Source organism: Tachyglossus aculeatus, chromosome 5, assembly GCF_015852505.1.
Source record: "Tachyglossus aculeatus isolate mTacAcu1 chromosome 5, mTacAcu1.pri, whole genome shotgun sequence".
Lineage (NCBI taxonomy): Eukaryota > Metazoa > Chordata > Mammalia > Monotremata > Tachyglossidae > Tachyglossus > Tachyglossus aculeatus.
In genome coordinates, this window is record NC_052070.1 from 12,421,377 (window position 1) to 12,445,776 (window position 24,400).

The 24,400-nt window shown below is 47.4% G+C and overlaps 1 protein-coding gene across 7 annotated transcripts in view; it reads right to left on the reverse strand.

The window, feature by feature from the left end:
- Positions 1–264: 264 nt before the first annotated feature.
- The window catches only part of LPIN2 (lipin 2), a 166,063-nt gene continuing 141,927 nt past the window's right edge, over positions 265–24,400 (reverse strand). For all 7 annotated transcript variants that reach the window (XM_038746840.1, XM_038746839.1, XM_038746838.1 and 4 more), the window contains 7 exons: positions 22,517–22,664; positions 18,623–18,771; positions 12,714–12,800; positions 11,168–11,320; positions 5,501–5,615; positions 4,639–4,742; positions 265–1,457 (listed from right to left, as the gene is read on the reverse strand). In XM_038746840.1, coding sequence (XP_038602768.1) covers positions 1,313–1,457; positions 4,639–4,742; positions 5,501–5,615; positions 11,168–11,320; positions 12,714–12,800; positions 18,623–18,771; positions 22,517–22,664 — 901 coding nt within the window. In that variant the 3' untranslated portion in view covers positions 265–1,312. The remainder of the gene's footprint in view (positions 1,458–4,638; positions 4,743–5,500; positions 5,616–11,167; positions 11,321–12,713; positions 12,801–18,622; positions 18,772–22,516; positions 22,665–24,400) is intronic.

Below are 24,400 nucleotides of genomic sequence, written 5' to 3' on the forward strand. Positions count from 1 at the left end.
CCTTGCCCTTGGCTAGGCGCAGCCTCCTGCTCCCCAACGCAAACCCTCCAGATCCTCCCAAGTTGGATACGCCGGCGGGAAGGTCACCCGATCCCGCGCTTGTTGCTGTTTTCCTGAGAACCCGGCCTAGCTGCCGGGATTTGTGGACTCAGCCCAGCTGAGCACCAACTGGAGGGATGAGGCAAAACTCATCCCTGGGGACCTCGCCCCTCACCCTTTTCCCATCCAGTCATCCCCTTCCCCCCCCCCCCCCCACCCCCCAACAGCAGGTGATTTCCAGCTCACCTCTCACAGCTTTAAAAGGGAATCATTTTTCTAGAACTGACCGAACACCCTCCATTAGGGCTTCTTTCCGCCTCCCCCGGTCTACGAGAGCTTACGAGAGGGAATGCCAGCTTCCCGGTATTGCAATTTTCGCGGCAGGTGACCCTCACCCTTTCCGTAGTCTCCCTCGCTGCTGCTGGGGCTGGACGGAATAAAGGTTCGTCTCAGGGAAGAAAAACTTTTGAGTTTTCTTTCCTGTCAACCTCACGCCTCTACAATGTCGGGCAACCCTGCGACGACGGGGGATGCCCGAGCGTCTTCTTTTTATCTTGAAGCCCCCGGCCAGGCCTGTGGAACAGGCATTTTACCTCACCGAACATGTGCCAATGCCCTTTCTCGCTAGTTTCGGGTGGGTGAGGTCTTTTAGGAATAAACGTACACGGACTTTGTTTCTCAGCCAGCCGGTGTCCTGAAAAGTAGCCGTCTTCAGACAGCCCCCACCCTCAACCCGGTCACGGGGGTTTGAACCATTACCGTTTACCTCGACACACTTTCGGATGGTGACTCTTTTTCCGTTTTTTTTTTTTTTTTGGTTTTCCTTTCCCCCTTCGAGACGATCGAAAAGATCCCCACGCGGCGCTCGGCTCGAAAGCCTGGGTTGAAGAGCTGGTCTGTCGGGATAAAAGCGCGGGACCGCAAACTTAAGACTGAAGCTTCCTCCTCCACGCTCTTCTGGACCACTGGGGTTGGCTGGATTAAGGCTCGGGGATCACCGGTCCCTGAGCCCAACTGGGAAGGTGACGAAAAGGGGAGCGGTGGCTTAAAACCGCCGGAGATTTGCCTTCCTCTGCTCTGACTGCTTTGTCACCAAGCGCTGAGCGCAGACGGAGGGGAGAGGGGAAGGGGATGGAAGGGTGACGGGATGGGGAGGGACAGGGGGACGTGCCAGGTTCTAAGGTGAGACCGTCGCCTCTCCGTCCCCTTCCGGAAAGTTCTTGGCTCCAACCGGGAGCCGAGCGGCAAAGCGGAGAGATCCCGCCGGCTCCCCTCAGGCCAGGTCATCCAGGTTCAACTTGGGGATGGGGTCTCGCCAGAAGCAGAATGAGCTGAACTCCGGGTAGGCGAAGGCGGAATTCTGCTCTTTGTGGAGAAGGGGGAAGACGTGCTCCACCAGTTCGCTCAGCCTGTGGTACCTGCGCGGGGGGCGGGGGAGACGACGGAAACACACCCAATTGTACTTTCCAAGCACTTACTACTACTACTACTACTACTACTACTAATAATAATAATGTTGGTATTTGTTGAGTGCTTACTACGTGCTGAGCACTGTTCTAAGCACTGGGGTAGATACAAGGTCATCAGGTTGTCCCACGTGGGGCTCACCGTCTTATTTCCCATTTTACAGATGAGGTCACTGAGGCCCAGAGAAGTGAAGCGACTTGCCCCAAATCACAAAGCTGACAGGTGGAGGAGCTGGGATTAGAACCCACGACCTCTGACTCCCCACTGAGCCACGCTGCTTTCTAGTACAGTGCTCTGTGCACAGGCCCATTGTTAGGTAGGGACCGTCTCTATTTGTTGCTGATTTGTACTTCCCAACCGCTTAGTACAGTGCTCTGCACACAGTAAGCGCTCAATAAATACAATTGAATGAATGAATAAATACAACAATGAATGAATGAAACACACCGCTTGGTGTTTGCGCGGCCTCTAGACTGTCAGCTCGTGTGGGCAGGGAAAGTGTCTGTGTAGTGTTCTACTGTACCCAGCCAAGCGCTTAGTACAGTGCTCTGCCCACAGCAAGTGCTCGATAAATATGATAATGAATGAATGAACCACCTGCAGGGCCACAGGGCGGCCCAAAGCCGCTCCCAGCAAACCCGGACTCTCCCAAGCGCTTAGTACAGTGCTCTGCGGACAATGAGCGTTCAACAAGTACCACTGACTGGAGGGAGAAATATAGCAGTCTACCCGTTGTTGGGTAGGGATTGTCTCTATCTGTGCCGTACTGTATTTTCCGAGCACTTAGTACAGTGCTCTGCACACAGTAAGTGCTCAATAAATACGATTGAAAGAATGAATGAACCTCCCTCAAGTGAAATAATAAAAATAAATGTTGTAGTGTTGGTTAAGAGCTAACAACCTGCTAGATACTGTACTAAGTGCTGTGGTAGATACAAGACATCATTCAATCATACTTACTGAGTGCTTACTGTGTGCAGAGCACTGTACTAAGCACTTGGGAGAGTACAGCAATAGATGGATTCACTGCCCATCGCTTTCCTCTTCATTTCCCTGTTTCGGTTTCTTTGGATAATCTGGGTGGTGGGTCGTAGTTTTTAAAAATTCATTAATTAGCTAATTAACTATAGTATTTGTTAAGCGCTTACTATGTAACAGGTACTGTACTAAGCGCTGCGGCGGATATAGCAAATTGGGTTAGACACAGTCCCTGTCCCATGTGGGGCTCCCAGGGTCAATCCCCAATTTCCAGATGAGGGAATGGAGGCCCAGAGAAATGAAGTGACTTGTCCAAGGTCACCCAGCATGGTGTAGTGGATAGAGCACAGGCCTGGGGTCAGAAGGGCATGGGTTCAATTCCCGGCACTGCCACATGCCTGCTGTGTGACCTTGGGTGAGTCACTTCACTTCTCTGTGCCACAGTTACTTCATCTGTAAAATGGGGATTAAGACTGTGAGCCCCACGTGGGACGACCTGATCACCTTGTATAATAATGATGGCATTTGTTAAGCGCTTACTATGTGCAAAGCACTGTTCTAAGCGCTGGGGGGGGGATACAAGGTGATCAGGTTGTCCCACGTGGGGCTCACAGTCGTAATCCCCATTTTACAGATGAGGTAACTGAGGCTCAGAGAAGTTAAGTGACTTGCCCAAGGTCACACAGCAGACATGTGGTGGAGTTGGGATTCGAACCCATGACCTCTGACTCCAAAGCCCGTGCTCTTTCCACTGAGCCACGCTGCTTGTATCCCCCTCCAGCGCTTAGAACAGTACATTGCACATAGTAAGCGCTTAACAAATGCCATTATTATTATTATTATTATCTGTAAAATGGGGATTGAGACTGTGAGCCCCACGTGGGACGGGGACAGTGTCCAATCCAACTTGATTGTATCTACTCCAGCGCTTAGTACAGTGCCTGGCACATAGTAAGCGCTTAACAAATGCTATTATCATTATTATTATTATCTGTAAAACGGGGATTGAGACTGTGAGCCCCACGTGGGACGGGGCCAGTGTCCAATCCAACTTGATTGTATCTACTCCAGCGCTTAGTACAGTGCCTGGCACATAGTAAGCGCTTAACAAATGCCATTATTATTATTATTATTATTCTTATCTGTAAAATGGGGACTGAGACTGTGAGCCCCACGTGGGACGGGGACAGTGTTCAATCCAACTTGACTGTATCTACTCCAGCGCTTAGTACAGTGCCTGCCACATAGTAAGCACTTAACAAATGCCATTATTATTATTATTATCTGTAAAATGGGGATTGAGACTGTGAGCCCCACATGGGATGGGGACAGTGTCCAATCCAACTTGACTGTATCTACTCCAGTGCTTAGTACAGTGCCTGGCACATAGTAAGCGCTTAATCTTTTAGACTGTGAGCCCACTGTTGGGTAGGGACTGTCTCTATGTGTTGCCAACTTGTACTTCCCAAGCGCTTAGTACAGTGCTCTGCATACAGTAAGCGCTCAATAAATATGATTGATTGATTAACAATCTTGGTACCTACACCTATACCCAGAGAAGCAGCTTGGCTCAGTGGAAAGAGCCCGGGCTTTGGAGTCAGAGGTTATGGGTTCAAATCTCGGCTCCGCCAGCTGTCAGCTGTGTGACTTTGGGCAAGTCACTTCACTTTTCTGGGCCTCAGTTCCCTCATCTGTAAAATGGGGATGAAGACTGTGAGCCCCCGTGGGCCAACCTGATCACCTTGTAACCCCCCAGCGCTTAGAACAGTGCTTTGCACATAGTAAGCGCTTAATAAATGTTATTATCATTATTATTACTTTTAGACTGTGAGCCCACTGCTGGGTAGGGACTGTCTCTATATGTTGCCAATTTGGACTTCCCAAGTGCTTAGTACAGTGCTCTGCACACAGTAAGCGCTCAATAAATATGATTGATGATGATGAAATGATATTATTATTCAGCGGCGAAGTCAGGATTAGAACCCGTGACCTTCTGCCTATCCACTCCGCCACGGTGCTTCTCAATGAGGGGGCAGATGCATCCATACTCAGGTCTCCAGGAAGCACACCTGACCCTCTCAACGTTACAATTCATGCGTTTTCCCCCCTCCTCTCAATGCGGGGGAAGAAATGGGAACTGGAAAGGTTTCTTACGATGATTTGTTCCCTTTGGTCCGCTCCTGAATTAATTCGCCCTTGGGGTTCACCGTGAATATCCTACAGTCCGGGACTCCCACTTGGGTATAGGCAAACACGTCCTGCGGGAAAAATCAACGGGGAAGTCGAGGGAAGGGAGGAAATCATCGGCAGCCTTTGGAAAACACGTGGGGCTTGGAGGATTCCGGTATTCGCCCCGAGCTCTGCGAACAACCGCGCCGAACGACAAGGCATATCATCAATCGTATTTATTGAGCGCTTACTATGTGCAGAGCACTGGACTAAGCGCTTGGGAAGTACAAATTGGCAACATATAGAGACAGTCCCCACCCAACAGTGGGCTCACAGTCTAAAAGACATAAAAGGCATATCTCAGGTGACCCCCCTCAGATGCCCCAGAAACTAAATGGCCGGAAAGGAGAGCAGGCCGCAGGGCCTCAGGGAAGCCGTGGGCGGGATAAGCAATCTTCTTGTTCCAATTCCGGCATATCTGGGAACCTCTATTAACCGCTGCAAATTGGGGCCAGGCTTTGAGGGTGGCGGTGGGGAAAGAGGCGAAAGGGAGGAGGACGGATGGAAGGCCTACTCTTCCTAAAAGCCCGGTCATTCATTTATAACTTGAGAAACTGGAGCTAGAACAACAGGAAAAGCGGTGGGAGCTAGAATAACGTTTTCTCTTTGTCCCACCAGCAATTCCAAGGCAATCTTCATGTCGGCAATTAGGAGACCCACCACCCCCCAGGCCTCCAAGCCCGCCACGTTAGAACGGAAACAAATTGCCTTAGAAAGTCGCGTCAGCTCCCGCTCTACTCCCGACGAGATGGGTTTGAACTGATTGGCTGGAGAGGGGCTGACTTACGTTTGGCCGGTTCCCAAAAGCAGCATAGAAAGGCTGTTTTTGTGAAGGAAACAGGTTCCTGATGTCATTCAGGCATTCGATTTTGAACTTTTCCGGTTTCTTTTCTATCACTTCCCTGGAATGGAACATGAACACGAGACTGAGCCCTTCAATGACAATCGCTGGCCGGCTCGGCGCGGTCTCCGGAGAAGCGGCGTGGCCTAGTGGCTAGAGCCCGGGCCTGGGAGTGGGAAAGACCTGGGTTCTAATCCCGGCTCTGCTGTGTGACCTTGGGCAAGTTACTTAACTTCTCTGGGCCTTAGCTACCTCATCGGTAAAATGGGGATGAACACTGAGAGCCCCATGTCGGGCGGGGACTGTGCCCAACCCAATTTGCTTGTATCCACCTCAGTGCTTAGTACAGTGCCTGGCACAAAGAAGGCATTTAACAAATACCAAAATTATTATTATTATTAGTCCCTCTGCTTATCTGGGAAACTTCTTTTTAGGACTAGAGAAGACAGAAAACCCTGATCAGGCACATCTTTAAAAAAAAAAAAATGACAGCAAAAGCAGGAATTAATGTGAAAGCTTTCTTGGGTGAAGTATTTTCCTGAATTTTACAATGAATCTTTTCTTCAGTCTTTAATAGCCCAAAAGGGCTACCATTCATTATCTTTCTTCCTTCTCCTGCTGTAGAATCAGTTATTAAGGGAAGCTATTATGAGAAGCAGCGTGGCTCAGTGGGAAGAGCACAGGCTTGGGAGTCAGAGGTCGTGGGTTCAAATCCCAGCTCTGTAGCTTGTCAGTTGTGTGACTTTAGGCAAATCACTTCATTCATTCATTCATTCATTCATTCATTCAATCGTATTTATTGAGCGCTTACTGTGTGCAGAGCACTGTACTAAGCGCTTGGGAAGTACAAGTTGGCAACATATAGAGACGGTCCCTACCCAACCGTGGGCTCACAGTCTAGAAGGGGGAGACAGCGGACAAAACAAAACATATTAACAAAATAAAATAAGTAGAATAAATATGTACAAGTAAAATAAATAGAGTAATAAATACGTACAAACATATATACATATATACAGGTGCTGTGGGGAAGGGAAGGAGGTAAGGCTGGGGGGATGGAGAGGGGGAGGAGGCACTTCTCTGTGCCTCAGTTCCCTCAGCTGTAAAATGGGGGTTAAGACTGTGAGCCCCACGTGGGACAACCTGATCACCTTGAATCCTCCCCAGAGCTTAGAACAGTGCTTGGCACATAGTAAGCACTTAACAAATGCCATCATTATTATTAAGTAGGATCCAGTTTCCAGCATATTCTGATGGGCTCTGAAGCTCCCTGATCCTCAAATGGGCTTCCTATTAATTCTTATTAAAAACGCATCTCCTCCAAGAGGCCTTTTCCGACTAAGCCCCCATTTCCTCTTCTCCCTTTCTGTGTCACCCTTGCACTTGGATTTTCACCCTTTACTCACCCCACCCTCATTCCCTCAGCACTTACGTCCACATCGGAAATTTATTCATTTATACAAACGTCGGTCTCCCCCTCTAGACTGTAAGCTCATTGTGGGCAGGGAACGTGTCTTCCTATCTGTTACACTGTCCTCTCCCAAATGCTTAGTCCAGTGCTCTGCACCCAGTAAGCTCTCAATAAACACCACTGATTGACTGATTATTCTGGTAAATAAAATAGGGACTATGTCTGGCCTGATGATCTTGTATCTACCCTGGGGCTTAGTAAGCGCTTCACAAATACCACTATTATCATTATTTTCTTTAAGAAATGGACTGATTCCCACTTTCCTTGAACTCACACTGGTAATGAGCAAATTAGAAACTGGGGAGAGAGGAAGGGAGGGAGGGTTCACATTTTCTGGATTTCTAGATTTCAAGCACTGAATACGGTGCTCTTGCACACAGTGAGCGCTCAATAAATACGATTGATTGATTGATTGATTGAATGAATGACTAGACTGTAGGTTTGTTGTGGGCAGGGAACATATCTACTAATTCTAACAAATATAAATTTATTTATTTATTTATCTTACTTGTACCTATCTATTCTATTTATTTTATTTTGTTAGTATGTTTGGTTTTGTTCTCTGTCTCCCCCTTCTAGACTGTGAGCCCACTGTTGGGTAGGGACTGTCTCTATATGTTGTCAGCTTGTACTTCCCAAGTGCTTAGTACAGTGCTCTGCACACAGTAAGTGCTCAATAAATACGATTGATTGACTGATTGATTGAATGAATGAATGGCTAGACTGTAAGTTTGTTGTGGGCAGGGAACATATCTACTAATTCTGTTGCACTGTACTCTCCCAAGATCTTAGTACAGTGTTTCGCACAGAGTAAGTGCATACCACTGATTGATTTACTCTAGCTTTACTTTAATAATAATAACAACGATGGCATTTATTAACCATTTACTATGTGCAAAGCACTGTTCTAAGCGCTGGGGAGGTTACAAGGTGATCAGGTTGTCCCACGGGGGGCTCACAGTCTTAATCCCCATTTTACAGATGAGGTAACTGAGGCACAGAGAAGTTAAGTGACTTGCCCAGAGTCACACAACAGACAAGTGGCAGAGTCGGAATTGGAACCCATGACCTCTGACTCCCGAGCATGTGCTCTTTCCACTGAGCCACACTGCTTCTCTTACTATTTATCAGTCTATTAAACCCAACTATTTGAGAGTTGATTAGACAAAGAAGAAGCATGGCTTAGTGGATAGAGCATGGGCCTGGGAATCAGAAGGACCTGGGTTCTAATCCTGGCTTTGTCATAAGTCTATGTGTCCTTGGGCAAGTCACTTCACTGCTCTGGGCCTCCAATACCTCGCCTGTAAAATGGGGATTAAGAATGTGAGCTCCATGTGGGACAGGGACTGTGTTCAACCTGATTAACTTGCATTTGCCCCAGTGCTTGACACATAGTAAGCGCTTAATAAGTACCATTATTATTATTATTTTTACTACTACTGCTACTGCAAAGATACTAAAATCTTTTCCTCAACATGCTGAGATCCTGGGAAGGAGGAACAATGCTATGGAATTTTCTTCTCAGACTGACCTAGCATGGAGTCTTGAAGCATTTTGCGTTAACTGTGAAGCAGGTTATTCATTCATTCATTCAATCGTATTTATTGAGCGCTTACGGTGTGCAGAGCACTGTACTAAGCACTTGGGAAGTACAATTTGGCAACATACAGAGACGGTCCCTACCCAACAGTGGGCTCACAGTCTAGAACTGCAATCACATGTAATTATGTATATATATGTATATGTATATATTATGTACACATGTAATTGTGTATATATGTATACACAATTATATATATATCTGTATATATGTTTGTACGTATTTATTACTCTATTTTATTTGTACATATTTATTCTATTTATTTTATTTTGTTAATATGTTTTGTTTTGTTGTCGGTCTCTCCCTTCTAGACTGTGAGCCCACTGTTGGGTAGGGACCGTCTCTAGATGTTGCCGACTTGTACTTCCCAAGTGCTTAGTACAGTGCTCTGCACACAGTAAGTGCTCAATAAATACGATTGAATGAATGAGTGAATGAATGAATGAATTAACCACACTGAAGCTGAGGTTCTACGCCCTCTCTCAGCGGGCACAACTGCCCATCTTCCCCTCAAAACACACACACCCACACACCACCACACGCTCAAGAGCAAACAAGAACGATGAGCAGTGCCATTACTACAGTGGCACCAAAGGTCCCTCAAAAAACTCCTCAGAGGAACAGTGTATTACATGGCCCTTGCTGCTGAGAGCATATCTTCACATATCACTAACCTTTTCTTCTACTTTATCCTCACGCCTAATGACATTTCCCGCCTGGATGGCTTCCCAAATAAATGAATTGCAAATTTTTTCCTCGCTTTTGCATCAGGAGGTTTTCCTTTTGTAAAATCTTGAATCTGCCAGCCTTCCGTTTTAGTTGGGGGTCGGGGGTTGTCTCCTCACCCTGGTGTTGTGGAGTTTGGGGAACAACTCTTCTAAGTTCACCCTGTCCACATCTGTCATGGTTTTTGAGACTTCGCTCTTGTCCCCTCTCGCTCCCTCCCATTAGAGTCTAAATTCCCTGAAGACCACTTATTTTGACGGTGCTGTCCCAAGCACTTAGGTGCTCTGCAAACTGCTGGTGCTCAATAAACACTACTGAGGGATGATAATAATGATGGTATTTGTTAAGCGCTTACTATGTGCAAAGCACTGTTCTAAGCGCTGGGGGGATACAAGGTGACCAGGTTGTCCCACGTGGGGCTCACAGTCTTAATCCCCATTTTCCAGATGAGGGAACTGAGGCACAGAGAAGTGAAGTGACTTGCCCAAAGTCACACAGCTGACAACTGGAGGAGCTGGGATTTGAACCCCTGACCTCTGACTCCAAAGCCCGTGCTATTTCCACTGAGCCACGCTCCTTCTCTAATGATCTTTTCAGTACCTCTTTTGGAAGCTGCCCCACCCGCGATTCATTTTATTTGCCCTTCCTACCTTTTATATGTACATATAAACACACACAAATATATACAAATATATACAATATATATATATATACAACAGCAACAAATATATATATATGTGTATACACACACACACACACACACATATATATATATGCTGTTGTCTTATGCCGTCGAGTCACGTCCGACCCATAGCAACTCCATTGGACACATCTCTTCCAGAACCAATCGTTCTGGTAGTGAAGCGGTTTAACCGTTGTCCTCTTCCGCAGAGTAAACCTGAGTCTCCGCCCTCGACTCTCTCCCATGCAGCTGCTGCCCCAAAAATACACACACACACACATAGACACACAGACACACACACACAGGCACACAATTTATCAACTGCACCGTACTAAGCACTGGGGTCGATACAAGCTAATCAGGCTGGACACAGTCCAAGTCCCACATGGGGCTCACCGTCTTCACCCCCACTTTACAGATGAGGTCACTGAAGCCCAGAGAAGTGAAGTAATAATAATTCTGGCATTTGTTAAGTGCGTATTATATGCCAGGCTGTACTAAGCGCCAGGGTGGATACAAGCTAATCAGGTTGGACACAATCCTTGTCCCACATGGGGCTCATAATCTCAATCCCCATTTTACAGATGAGGAAACTGAGGCATAGGGAAGTGAAGGGACTTGCCCAAGGTCACACAGCAGACAAGTGGCAGGGCCGGGATTAGAACCCAGGTCCTTCTGACTCCCAGGGCTGGGCTCTAGCCACTAGGTCACACTGCTTCCTATCTCCAATTCAGTCATACGATGCAGTGGCCAAAAATCCACGCAGTCTTCCGGGTGTGGCAGTAACAAGCCATTCTAGACAGGCAAAAACATTGCCTTTTATCTTTCTCTCTAATATAAGAATTTCACTCAATCATTGCTATTTACTGAATGCTTATTCCATCAAATTTCATTCAATTGTATTTACTGAGCGTTTACTGTGTGCACAGCACTGAACTACGCGCTTACTGTGAGCAGGGAGAGCAACCTCGGGCCGAGTTGGACGACACGTGCCCTGCCCACGCCGAGACTATGGTCTAGAGGGGACGAAGGAGCTTTTTGAAGGATCGAAAGCCCCGGGGAGATTCGAACTCCCGCCCCCCGGTTTACGAGACCAGCGCTTTAACTGCTGAGCCCCCGAGCCGGTTGCGGTACCTGTGGAAAGCGGAGAACAAGCTGCTGGGAGACAGCATTAGCGGTCCCCGGGGGAGGATGGTTCCTTTGTCGTTGACCCAATGCAGGTACCCCCTCGTCATGTCCGCCATCCCGATGGCCCGAGCTGAGCAGTACAGAAACTTGTAGCCGTTCCTGTTGGAAAACGCACGCCGCTTAACGTCTTCACAGCCCGGAGAGATCCCGGCCTCCCGACGAGGCAGCGGGATGGCCGCTCAGAGGAAAGGAAGGGAGTGGTGGCTTTGATATCGACCTACGGCGGTAGCCAACGTTCGGAGTGGACGGAAACTTAGTCCCTCTGCTCTCCTCCTCGAGGGCCACATAGGAGCCCTCTTCTGAAAATCACCTTGTCTCCCCCCTGCCACTGCTTAGAACGGTGCTTGGCACATAATAAGCGCTTAACAAATACCATCGTTATCATTATTACTATTAAAAAGGGCCTGTTTTCAGAAGACAAATTGGACTTCCCAAGTGCTTAGTACAATCAATCATATTTATTTATCATATTTATCGAGCGCTTACTATGTGCAGAGCACTGTACAGTACACACAGTAAGCGCTCAATAAATACGACTGATGATTGATGATGAAGACACCAGTGGCTCCACCTGAGCGACGGATTGAATTCTGAACAGGCCCAGACCCCAAAGGGACAGCTGAGGATTATCTTTTTTGCAGTTCGGTGCTGTGGGTCGACACTCTAGACTCCTCAACTTTTCCCTTCAACTCAAATGGCCTGGGCGCCCCTACAGCTGCTGCTACCCCCTCCCCGACCCCACTCCCCAAACCCTCAGAATTTGCGGAGCTCCGAAAGGACACAGTGTGGGTCTGTGGGAAAACCAACTTCCTCTCAGCTGAGGTCAAGGAGAGGATAAGGTAAGTATTGAGGCTTTTGCTGCTGCTGAAACAACTTTAGAACGGTACTTAGAACAGTGCTTTGCACACAGTAAGCGCTTAATAAGTGCCATTAAAAAAAAGGTTTCCCACGTAATGGCACCTTCAGAGAAAAGGGCCCGGGGCAGCCAAGGGAAGGGAGGAGAGGGTGTGTGTATGGACAGATCTCAGGGAAGTTTAACTTCGCTGGGCCTCAGTTTCCTCCCCTTTAAAATGGGTCGAGACCCAGCCTCCCACCTGCCTGTGAGCCCCCCGTGGGCCAGGCGCTGCGTCCGACCCGATTATCTCATATCTGTCTGTCTCCCCCTCTAGCTTGTAAACTCAAGGTGGGCAGGGACTGTGTCTGTTTATTGTTCTATTGTCCTCTCCCAAGCGCTTAGTACAGTGCCCTGCACACAGTAAGCGCTCAATAAATATGACTGACTGACTGATTACCCCACACTTAGCAGATGCTTGGCACCAAGCGACCACTAACAAATTCCACAATTCTCCTTCTCAGGATGAGGGGCCTGAAGGATCAGTGTACCTACCCTTCTAAGGCAGCAGAAGACAGGTAACGATTCCCACTAGCCTATTCCCAAGCTCAATTTCTGAACCAAAGAAAGTTTAATTCCCTCCCCAGATGAGATACGTACTCGTTGATGGAATGGTAGAGTTTAGCTATGCCTTGGTGGGTCCAATCTTTTCCCAGCTGTGGAAGGATCTGCCCTAAAGCATCGGACCTAAAAACAACAAAACACCACCAAAAGCTGTGTTATAGGGTTGGGAATTTCCCCACTTGGGCTCAGTGACCTCATTGCTGCTACTAGGAGCCCCCTCCTTCCCCTCCCCACACCACCTGCATATATGTATATATGTTTGTACGTATTTATTACTCTATTTATTTTATTTGTACATATTTATTCTATTTATTTTATTTTGTTAATATGTTTTGTCTTGTTGTCTGTCTCCCCCTTCTAGACCGTGAGCCCGCTGTTGGGTAGGGACCGTCTCTAAATGTTGCCAACTTGTACTTCCCAAGCACTTAGTACAGTGCTCTGCACACAGTAAGCGCTCAATAAATACGATTAAATGAATGAATGAACAGTGGAGAGAGACTGGGCCTGGGAGTAAGAAGGTCACAGGTTCTGATCACTCTGCTGTGTGATCTTAGACAAGTCGCTTCACTTCTCTGGACCTCAGTTCCCTCATCTGTGAACTGGGGAGACTGTGAGCCCTAGGGAGTGAGACTGTGAGCCCCATGTGAAGCAGCATGGCCCAGTGGAAAGAGCTCGGGCTTTGGAGTCAGAGGTCATGGGTTCAAATCCTGGCTCCGCCAATTGTCAGCTGTGGGACTTTGGGAAAGTCACTTTTAACTTCTCTGGGCCTCAGTCACCTCATCTGTAAAATGGGGATCAAGACTGTGAGCCCCCTGTGGGACAACAACCTGATCGCTTTGTAACCTCCCCAGCGCTTAGAACAGTGCTTTGCACATAGTAAGCGCTTAATAAATGCCATCATTATTATTATTATTAGGTGGGACAGGGACTGCGTCCAAACTGATTTGCTTGTATCCACCCCAGCGCTTAGTACAGTACCTGGCACACAGTAAGTGCATAACAAATACCACAATTATTATTCTTCTTGCTATTCGAGAAAGAGAGAGGGGGTGTGAGAGAGAGAGAGAGAGAAAGGGATCTCCTTACCATCACAGCTCACCCCCCTCCTACCTCACCTCACTGACGGATCTCCTCCTGCAGCCCAGCCCGCAAATAATGATGATGGCATTTATTAAGCGCTTACTATGTGCAAAGCACTGTTCTAAGCACTGGAGAGGTTACAAGTGATCCGGTTGTCCCACGGGGGGCTCACAGTCTTAATCCCCATTTTACAGATGAGGTAACTGAGACCTAGAGAAGTTAAGTGACTTGTCCAAAGTCACCCAGCGGACAATTGGCAGAGCCGGGATTTGAACCCATGACCTCTGACTCCAAAGCCCAGGCTCTTTCCACTGAGCCACGCTGCTTCAAACTTTGCTCCTTCTCTAGTGCCAGTTTGCTCACTCTGCCCAATCTCATCTAGCTCAGCACCGACCCTTTATCCACGACCTCTCTCTTGCCTGGAACGCTCTCCCCCGCCATAAACGCAGACCATGACTCTCCCCACTTGTTCTAAGCGCCGGGGTGAATACACGGTTGTCCCACGGGGGGCTCACAGTCTCAATCCCCCTTTTACGGATAAGGTAACTGAGGTCCAGAGAAGTGAAGTGACTTGCCCAGGGTCGCACCGCAGACAAGTGGTGGAGCCGGGATTAGAACTCATGACCTCCTGACTCCCAGGACCGGGCTCTATCCGCTCCGTCATGCTGCCTCTGTACTACGCGCTGGGGTCGATACAACGCAAATCGGGTTGGGTACAGTCCCTGTTTGTGTGGGGCTCACGGTCTCACTCCTCATTTTACAGATGAGGGAACTGAGGCACAGAGAAGTGAAGTGACTTACCCAGGGTCGCCCAGCAGACACGTGAAGGGGCCGGGATTAGAACCCATGACCTTCCGATTCCCAGGCCCAGGCTCTATCCAGTAGGCCACAATGCGGTCATATCTCCTCCAAGAGGCCCTGGATTAACTCTTCTTCTTCCCCAAAGTACCCTCTAAGCAACTCGATAGTCACCCCATCCTTCTCCCCCTTCTAGACTGTAAGCCCACTGTTGGGTAGGGACCGTTTCTATATGTTGCCAACTTGTACTTCCCAAGCGCTTAGTACAGTGCTCTGCACACAGTAAGCGCTCAATACGATTGAATGAACGAATGACTGAATCCTCAGTCCCACACCACTTCCCAGACTGAGCCCCTTCCTTCCTCTCCCCCTCGTGCCCCTCTCCATCCCCCCATCTTACCTCCTTCCCTTCCCCACAGCACCTGTATATATGTATATATGTTTGTACATATTTATTACTCTATTTATTTACTTATTTATTTTACTTGTACATAGCTATTCTATTTATTTTATTTTGTTAGTATGTTTGGTTTTGTTCTCTGTCTCCCCCTTTTAGATAGTGAGCCCACTGTTGGGTAGGGACTGTCTCTATATGTTGCCAATTTGTACTTCCCAAGCGCTTAGTACAGTGCTCTGCACATAGTAAGTGCTCAATAAATACGATTGATTGATTGATTGATTTTGTTCACATACACACTATATTTATATTAATGTCTGTCTCCCCATCTAGACTGTAAGTTCCTTGTGGGCAGGGAACACGTCTATTGCATTGTATTGTACTCTCCCCAGGGCTTACTACAGTGCCCTGCACACAGTAAGTGCTGAATAATAATAATAATAATAATAATAATAATAATAATAATAATAGCATTTATTAAGTGCTTACTATGTGCAAAGCATTGTTCTAAGCGCTGGGGAGGTTACAAGATGATCAGGTTGTCCCCCATGGGGCTCACAGTCTTAATCCCCATTTTACAGATGAGGTCACTGAGGCAAAGAGAAGTTAAGTGATTTGCCCAAAGTCACACAGCTGATAAGTGGTGGAGCCGGGATTTGAACCCATGACCTCTGACTCCAAAGCCCGTGCTCTTTAAATAAATACCATTGATTGATACTCTCCCAAGTGCTTGGTATGGCTCTCTGCACACGGTAAACACTCAATACATAGCACTGATGGACCGAGGAGGAAAGGGAAGTGTGGATGCTCGGTCTTAATAGTAATTGTGCCCATGGCACCATCTATTCATTCAATCATATTTATTGAGCGCTTACTATGTGCAGAGCACTGTACAAAGTGCTTGGGAAGTACAAGTTGGCAACATATAGAGAAGGTCCCTACCCAACAACGGGCTCACCATCTATGCATATGCGGAGGCAGAATGTCCTAGTGGAGAGGGTATGGGGGATGAGAATTCATTCATTCATTCAATTACTTGTATTTACTGAGCGCTTACTGTATGCACAAAACTGTACTAAGCGCCTGGGAGAGGACAAAACAACAATGAACAGATACGTTCCCGGTTCATTCACTCGTATTTATAATCATGGTATTTTTTAAGCGCTTAGTATGTGCCAGGCACTGGACTAAGTGCTGTTACTGTGTGCAGTACACTGTTCTAAGTATTTGGGAGAGTCCACTAGATGAAGAAACAGACATATCCAGAGCTTCACGGCTGTCCATCCCCTCGCCCCCTCCTACCTCACCTCCCTTCTCTCCTTCTCCAGCCCAGCCCGCACCTTCCGCTCCTCTGCCGCTAATCTCCTCCCCGTGCCTCGTTCTCGCCTGTCCCGCCATCGATCCCCGGCCCACGTCATCCCCCTGGCCTGGAATTCCCTCCCTCTGCCCATCCGCCAAGCGAGCTCTCTTCCTCCTTTCAAAGCCCTACTGAGAGCTCACCTCCTCCAGGAGGCCTTCCCAGACTGAGCCCCCTCTTTCCTCTCTCCCTCCCCCCGGCCCTACCTCCTTCCCCTCCCCACAGCACTTGTATATATGTTTGTACAGATTTATTACTCTATTTATTTTCCTTGTAAATATTTACTATTGTCTTTATTTTGTTAATGATGTGCATACAGCTTTATTTCTATTTATTCTGATGACTTGACACCTGTCCACATGTTTTGTTTTGTTGTCTGTCTCCCCCTTCTAGGCTGTGAGCCCATTGTTGGGTAGGGACCGTCTCTATATGTTGCTGACTTGTACTTCCCAAGCGCTTAGTACGGTGCTCTGCACACAGTCAGCGCTCAATAAATACGATTGAATGAATGAATGAATATCCTGGCTGCAACAAGCTGCGTAGTCCAGTGGCAAGGGACTGGGAATGGGCAGGTGAGACGTTTCCATTTTAACCGTTGAGGGAACTGAAACCAAGGACTAATTCATTCACTCATTCATTCATTCATTCATTCAATCGTATTTATTGAGCGCTTACTGTGTGCAGAGCACTGTACTAAGCGCTTGGGAAGTACAAGTTGGCAACATATAGAGACGGTCCCTACCCAACAGCGGGCTCACAGTCTAGAAGGGGGAGACAGACAACAAAACAAAACATATTAACAAAATAAAATAAATAGAATAAATATGTACAAGTAAAATAAATAGAGTAATAAATATGTACAAACATATATACATATGTACAGGTGCTGTGGGGAGGGGAAGGAGGTAAGGCGGGAGGATGGGGAGGTGGAGGAGGGGGAGAGTGAGCCCACTGTTGGGTAGGGACCGTCTCTATATGTTGCCGACTTGTACTTCCCAAGAGCTTAGTCCAGTGCTCTGCACACAGTAAGCGCTCAATAAATATGATTGAATGAATGAATGAATGAGAGGAAGGAGGGGGCTCAGTCTGGGACTCCCACAAGCCTATTTGAACACTCAATTTCTAAACCAAAGAGAACGTAATTCCCTCTCCGGATTAGATCCCTACTCACTGGGCCCTCTTTATTCAAGTCCCGTCCGAGCCCCACAGCAATTTGTTCATTCATTCACTCTTTCAATCATCTTTATTGAGGGCTTACTGTGTGCAGAACACTATACTAAGAGCTTGGGAGAGTACAACACAACAATAAAGGCAAATTCCCTGCCCACAATGAGCTTATTATCAATGTCCACCTCCTCTGCTAGAGAGGAAGCTCTTTGTGGGCAGGGAATGTGTCTGATTATTGTTCTATTGTACTCTCCCGAGTGCTTAGTTGTGGGCAGAGAATGTGTCTGCTTATTATACTTATTATATTATATATAATATTATATAATATATATTATTATATATAATATATAACATACATTACATATGATATATAACATATATACATATATATATAATATACATTATATTATATATATTATTATACATATACTTATGCTTATTATATTTGGAGAAGCAGCATGGCTCATTGGAAAGCGCATGGGCTTTGGAGTCAGAGGTCACATATATACATATTATATATAATATACATTATATTATATATATTATTATACATATACTTATGCGTATTATATTTGGAGAAGCAGCATGGCTCATTGGAAAGAGCACGGGCTTTGGAGTCAGGGGTCAGGGGTTCAAATCCCGGCTCCGCCAATTGCCAGCTGTGGGACTTTGGTCAAGTCACTTAACTTCTCTGTGCCTCAGTTACCTCGTCTGTAAAATGGGGATGAAGACTGTGAACCCCAAGCGGGACAACCTGATCATCTTGTATCCACCCCAGGGCTTAGAACAGTGCTTTGCACATAGTAAGCGCTTAACAAATGCCATCATTATTATTATTATTATCATACCCTGCCGAGCGATCGGTACAGTGCTCTGCACACAGGAAACGCTCAATAAAGACGACTGATTGACTGGTGGAAAATGGTAGACTTTGGCTAGGCCCTGGTGGGTCCGATTCTCTTCCCAGCTATGGAAGATTCCGCCCTTAATAAAAACAACACGGTTGTTTCCCCACCTGTCCCCTTCCCCGAGGCCCGGACAGCCCTGGGGTCAATCCCTGGTAACCCCCCAAAGGTCAGCCCGCCCGGGGCAGGGTCCCGACAACGCGGATGCTCTCGGAGACCCCCGACCCTCGCGGCCCCTTACTTGGTGATCGTCCCGTCGATGTCGGAGATGACGACCTTGTCGTCCCAGTTCCACAGGTAAATGGTCCCCGCGCACCGGCAGGTGCCTTGATACTGGGTGGTGATGCTGAACACCACGTCGTTTGGACCGTCCTCCAGTTTCAGTTTGGCCTTCGAAGGGAGAGCAGAGTTAACCACAGCCCCACGCCCTCTCTTCCTCCCTTCAAGGCCCTATTGAGAGCTCACCTCCTCCAGGAGGCCTTCCCAATCAATCAACCAGTCGATCGTATTTATTGAGCGCTTACTGTGTGCAGAGCACTGGACTAAGCGCTTGGGATGTACAAGCTGGCAACATATAGAGACGGTCCCTACCCAACAGTGGGCTCACAGTCTAGAAGGGGGGAAACAGACAACAAAACATACATTCCCGGTCCACAATGAGTTCACAAGGGAAAGAGAAAATATTTCTAATTGATAACTTACCCATGCTCACATGCAAAATTAAAACTTAAGATAAATTACAAAAGAAACTCAGACTGAGCCCCTTCCTTCCTCTCCCCCTCGTCCCCCTCTCCATCACCCCCATCTTACCTCCTTCCCTTCCCCACAGCACCTGTATATATGTATATATGTCTGTACATATTTATTACTCTATTTATTTATTTATTTTATTTGTGCATATCTATTCTATTTATTTTATTTTGTTAGTATGTTTGGTTTTGTTCTCTGTCTCCCCCTTTTTAGACTGTGAGCCCACTGTTGGGTAGGGGCTGTCTCTATATGTTGCCAACTTGTACTTCCCAAGCGCTTAGTCCAGTGCTCTGCACACAGTAAGCGCTCAATAAATACGATTGATTGATTGATTGTTACCACAACGCGACACGGGTGAGGACAATATAGGCGATCACGAGGTTTTGGATTCTCTTGGTGTTAAAAGCAGAAGCGGCGGAGAAGCGGCGTGGCTTAGTGGCAATAGCCCGGGCTTGGGAGTCAAGAGGTTGTGGGTTCAAATCCCAGCTCCGCCGCTTGTCAGCTGTGTGACTTTGGGCAAGTCACTTCACTTCTCTGGGCCTCAGTTCCCTCATCTGTAAAATGGGGATTAAGACTGGGAGCCCCATGTGGGATAAACTGATCACCCTGTATCCTCCCCAGCGCTTAGAACCGTGCTTTGCACATAGTAAGCGCTTAACAAATGCCATCATTATTATTATTAGTGGCAATATATGTTGCCAACTTGTACTTCCCAAGCGCTTAGTACAGTGCTCTTTGCACACAGTAAGCGCTCAATAAATATGATTGATTGATTAACAAAAACCCTAACAGATAGCAGATCTGGGATGAGAAGCCAGTTCCTCTGACTCCCAGGCACAAGCTCTTTCCAAGATGCCACAGAGCAGTGGGGCTTAGTGGAAAGAGCACAGGTTTAGAAGTCAGAGGTTGTGGGTTCTAATCCTGGCTCTGCCACTTGTCAGCTGTGTGTCTTTACTCCTTAACTTAACTCCTCTGCGCCTCGGTTGCCTCATCTGTAAAATGGAGATGAAGACTGTGAGCCCCACGTGGGACAACCTGATTACCCTGTATCTACCCCAGTGCTTAACACATGATAAGCGCTTAACAAATACCATCATTATTATTATTATTACGATTCTCCCCACTACATCAGCACTACTACTACGACGACGATGAATGAGACACGGCGTGGCTCAGTGGAAAGAGCCCGGGCTTTGGAGTCAGTGGTCATGGGTTCAAATCCCGGCTCCGCCACTTGTCAGCTGTGTGACTTTGGGCAAGTCGCTTCACTTCTCTGGGCCTCAGTTCCCTCATCTGTAAAATGGGGATTAAGACTGTGAGCCCTCTGTGGGACAACCTGATCACCTTGTAACCTCCCCAGCGCTTAGAACAGTGCTTTGCACATAGTAAGTGCTTAATAAATGCCGCTATTATTATTATTATATGTGAAAAATGCCGCAGAGATATTGTTGCTAGAGAATGCCCCTGGGGGTGGGGATTCATTCATTCAATCGTATTTATTAAGCGCTGTGTGCAGGAGATTGTAGTGGGGCAGGGGGAGAGAGAAGGGGCTTGAGATCAAAACGGTGAACGGATCGAATCAACTGTAATAATAATAATAATGGCATTTGTTAAGCGCTTACTATGTGCCAAACACTGTTCTAAGCGCTGGGGGTGATACCAGGTAACCAAGTTGTCCCACAGGGGGGTCACAGTCTTAATCCCCATTTTTCAGATGAGGTAACTGGCAGGGGATTGTAGTGGGGCAGGGGGAGAGAGAAGGGGCTTGAGATAAAAACGGTGAATGGATCGAATCAACTGTAATAATAATAAAAATAAGGGCATTTGTTAAGCGCTTACTATGTGCCAAACACTGTTCTAAGTGCTGGGGGTGATACAAGGTAACCAGGTTGTCCCACAGGGGGCTCATAGTCTTAATCCCCATTTTTCAGATGAGGTAATAATAATAATGATGGCATTTATTAAGCACTTACTATGTGCAAATCAATCAATCAACCAATCATATTTATTGAGCGCTTACTGTGTGCAGAGCACTGTACTAAGCGCTTGGGAAGTACAAGTTGGCAACATATAGAGATAGTCCCTACCCAACAGTGGGCTCACAGTCTAAAAAGCGGAGACAGAGAACAAAACCAAACATACTAACAAAATAAAATAAATAGAATAGATATGTACAAGTAAAATAAATAAATAGAGTAATAAATATGTACAAACATATATACATATCTATAGGTGCTGTGGGGAAGGGAAGGAGGTAAGATGGGGGGGATGGAGAGGGGGGCGAAGCACTGTTCTAAGCGCTAGGGAGGTTACAAGGTAATCAGGTTGTCCCACAAGGGGCTCAAAGTCTTCACCCCCTTTTTACAGATGAAGGAACTGAGGCCCAGAGAAGTGAAGTGACTTGCCCAGAGTCACAAAGCTGACAAGCGGTGGGGCTGGGATTTGAACCCACGACCTCTGACTCCAAAACCCAGGCTCCTTCCACTCAGCCACGCGGTTAGGTTATCTTCAAAGACAGGAGGAGCGTCTCATATGTATGGAATGCCCTCCCTCTGCCCATCCGCCAAGCTAGCTCTCTTCCTCCCTTCAAGGCTCTGCTGAGAGCTCACCTCCTCCAGGAGGCCTTCCCACACTGAGCCCCTTCCTTCCTCTCCCCCTCGTCCCCCTCTCCGTCCCCCCCATCTTACCTCCTTCCCTTCCCCACAGCACCTGTATATATGTATATATGGTTGTACATATTTATTACTCTTTATTTATTTTATTTGTACATATCTATTCTATTTATTTTATTTTGTTAGTATGTTCGGTTTTGTTCTCTGTCTCCCCGTTTTAGACTGTGAGCCCACTGTTGGGTAGGGACTGTCTCTATATGTTGCCAATTTGTACTTCCCAAGCACTTAGTACAGTGCTCTGCACATAGTAAGCACTCAATAAATACGATTGATTGATTGATTGATATGTATGGGACCATCCCAGGCATCTCATATGGTGCTCTGCACAAAGAAACCTTCCCTTCCCTTTCCTCTTCTCCATCGCCTTGACTTGCTCTCTTCATTCATGCCCCCTCACAGCCCCAATCAATCAATCAATCATATTTATTGAGCGCTTACTGTGTGCAGAGCACTGTACTAAGCGCTTGGGAAGTCCAAGTTGGCGACATATAGAGACAGTCCCTACCCAACAGTGGGCTCACAGTCCAAACGGGGGAGACAGACAGACAGGTCACTGAGGCCCAGAGAAATGAAGCGACTTGCCCGAAGTCACACAGCTGACAAGTGGCGGAGCCGGAGTTCGAACCCACGACCTCTTGACTCCCAAGCCTGGGCTCTTTCCACTGGGCCACACTGCTTCTCTGTAGCCGCAGGAAGCGGAACGCGCTACTTACTATTTGGTCCGAGGAGAGTCTAAGAGACTTCTTGTAAGAGGTAGTGCCGCCTGCGTGGGCCGGAAGATCCTCTGCGCCGGGGTCCATTTGGAGCGACTCCATCACCTCCTGCGAGCCCTCATCACTGGACGAATCATCTTCCGCCGGCCTAGGCGACAGCAATCAATCAATCAATCAATCAATCGTATTTATTGAGCGCTTACTCTGTGCAGAGCACTGGACTAAGCGCTTGGGAAGTACAAGTTGGCAACATATAGAGACAGTCCCTACCCAACAGTGGGCTCACAGTCTAAAAGGGGGAGACGGAGAACAAAACCAAACATACTAACAAAATAAAATAAATAGAATAGATATGTACAGGTAAAATAAATAGAGTAATAAATATGTACAAACATATATACATACATTCAGGTGCTGTGGGGAAGGGAAGGAGGTAAGATGGGGAGGATGGAGAGGGGGATGAGGGGGAGAGGAAGGAAGGGGCTCAGTCTGGGAAGGCCTCCTGGAGGAGGTGAGCTCTCAGTAGGGCCTGGAAGGGAGGAAGAGAGCTATCTAGACAGCAACCACGCTCGGTGAGGAAAACCGCTCCGAAATGCTCCACTGCCCGCTACCCACTACCTAGCCGGAATTTAGTCACTCGTTTTTTAAAATGCCGTTTGTTAAGCGCTAGCTATGTGCCGGGCACTGTACTAAGCGCTGGGGTAGATACAAGCTAATCATGTTGAGAAGCAGCGTGGCTCAGTGGAAATGGGTTCAGGTCATGAGAAGCAGCGTGGCTCAGTGGAAAGAGCCCGGGCTTTGGAGTCAGAGGTCGTGGGTTCTAATCCCAGCTCCGCCAATTGTCAGCTGGGTGACTTTGGGCCAGTCACTTCACTTCTCTGTGCCTCGGTTACCTCATCTGTAAAATGGGGATGAAGACTGTGAGCCCCCCGTGGGACAACCTGATCACCTTGTAACCTCCCCAGCGCTTAGAACAGTGCTTTGCACATAGTAAGCGCTTAATAAATGCCATCATGATTATTGGGAAGTGTGTGGCTCAGTGGAAAGAGCCCGGGCTTTGGAGTCAGAGGTCATGGGTTCAAATCCCGGCTCCACCACATGTCTGCTGTGTGACCTTGGGCAAGTCACTTAACTTCTTGGAGCCTCAGTTCCCTCATCTGTAAAATGGGGATGATGACTGAGACCCACGTGGGACAATCTGATCACTTGTATCCCCCCCAGCGCTTAGAACAGTGCTTTGCACATAGTAAGCACTTGACAAATGCCATTATTATTATTATCATTATTATGGGTTCAAATCCTGCCTCTGCCACTTGTCAGCTGTGTGACTTTGGGCAAGTCACTTAACTTCTCTGGGCCTCAGTTACCTCATCTGTAAAATGAGGATTAAAACTGTGAGCCCCATGTGGGACAACCTGATTACCCTTTATCTAACCCCAGCGCTTAGAACAGTGCTTGGTACATAGTAAGCGCTTAACAAATACCAACATTATCATTATTATTATTATTACCTCATCTGTAAAATGGGGATTAAGACTGTGAGCCCCCTGTGGGACAACCTGATCACCTTGTAACCTCCCCAGTGCTTAGAACAGTGCTTTGCACAAAGTAAATGCTTAATAAATGCCATCATCATCATCATCAAGTTGGATGCGGTCCAGGCCCCACATGGGGCTCACAGTCTTAATCCCCATTTTCCCAGATGAGGGAACTGAGGCACAGGGAAGCGAAGTGACTCATCCAAGGTCACACAGCAGATGAGTGACAGACCGGGATTTAGAACCCCAGACTCCCACACCCGGGCTCTATCCACTAGGCCACGCTGCTTCCAGGAGGCCTTCCCAGACTGAGCCCCTTCCTTCCTCTCCCCCTCGTCCCCCTCTC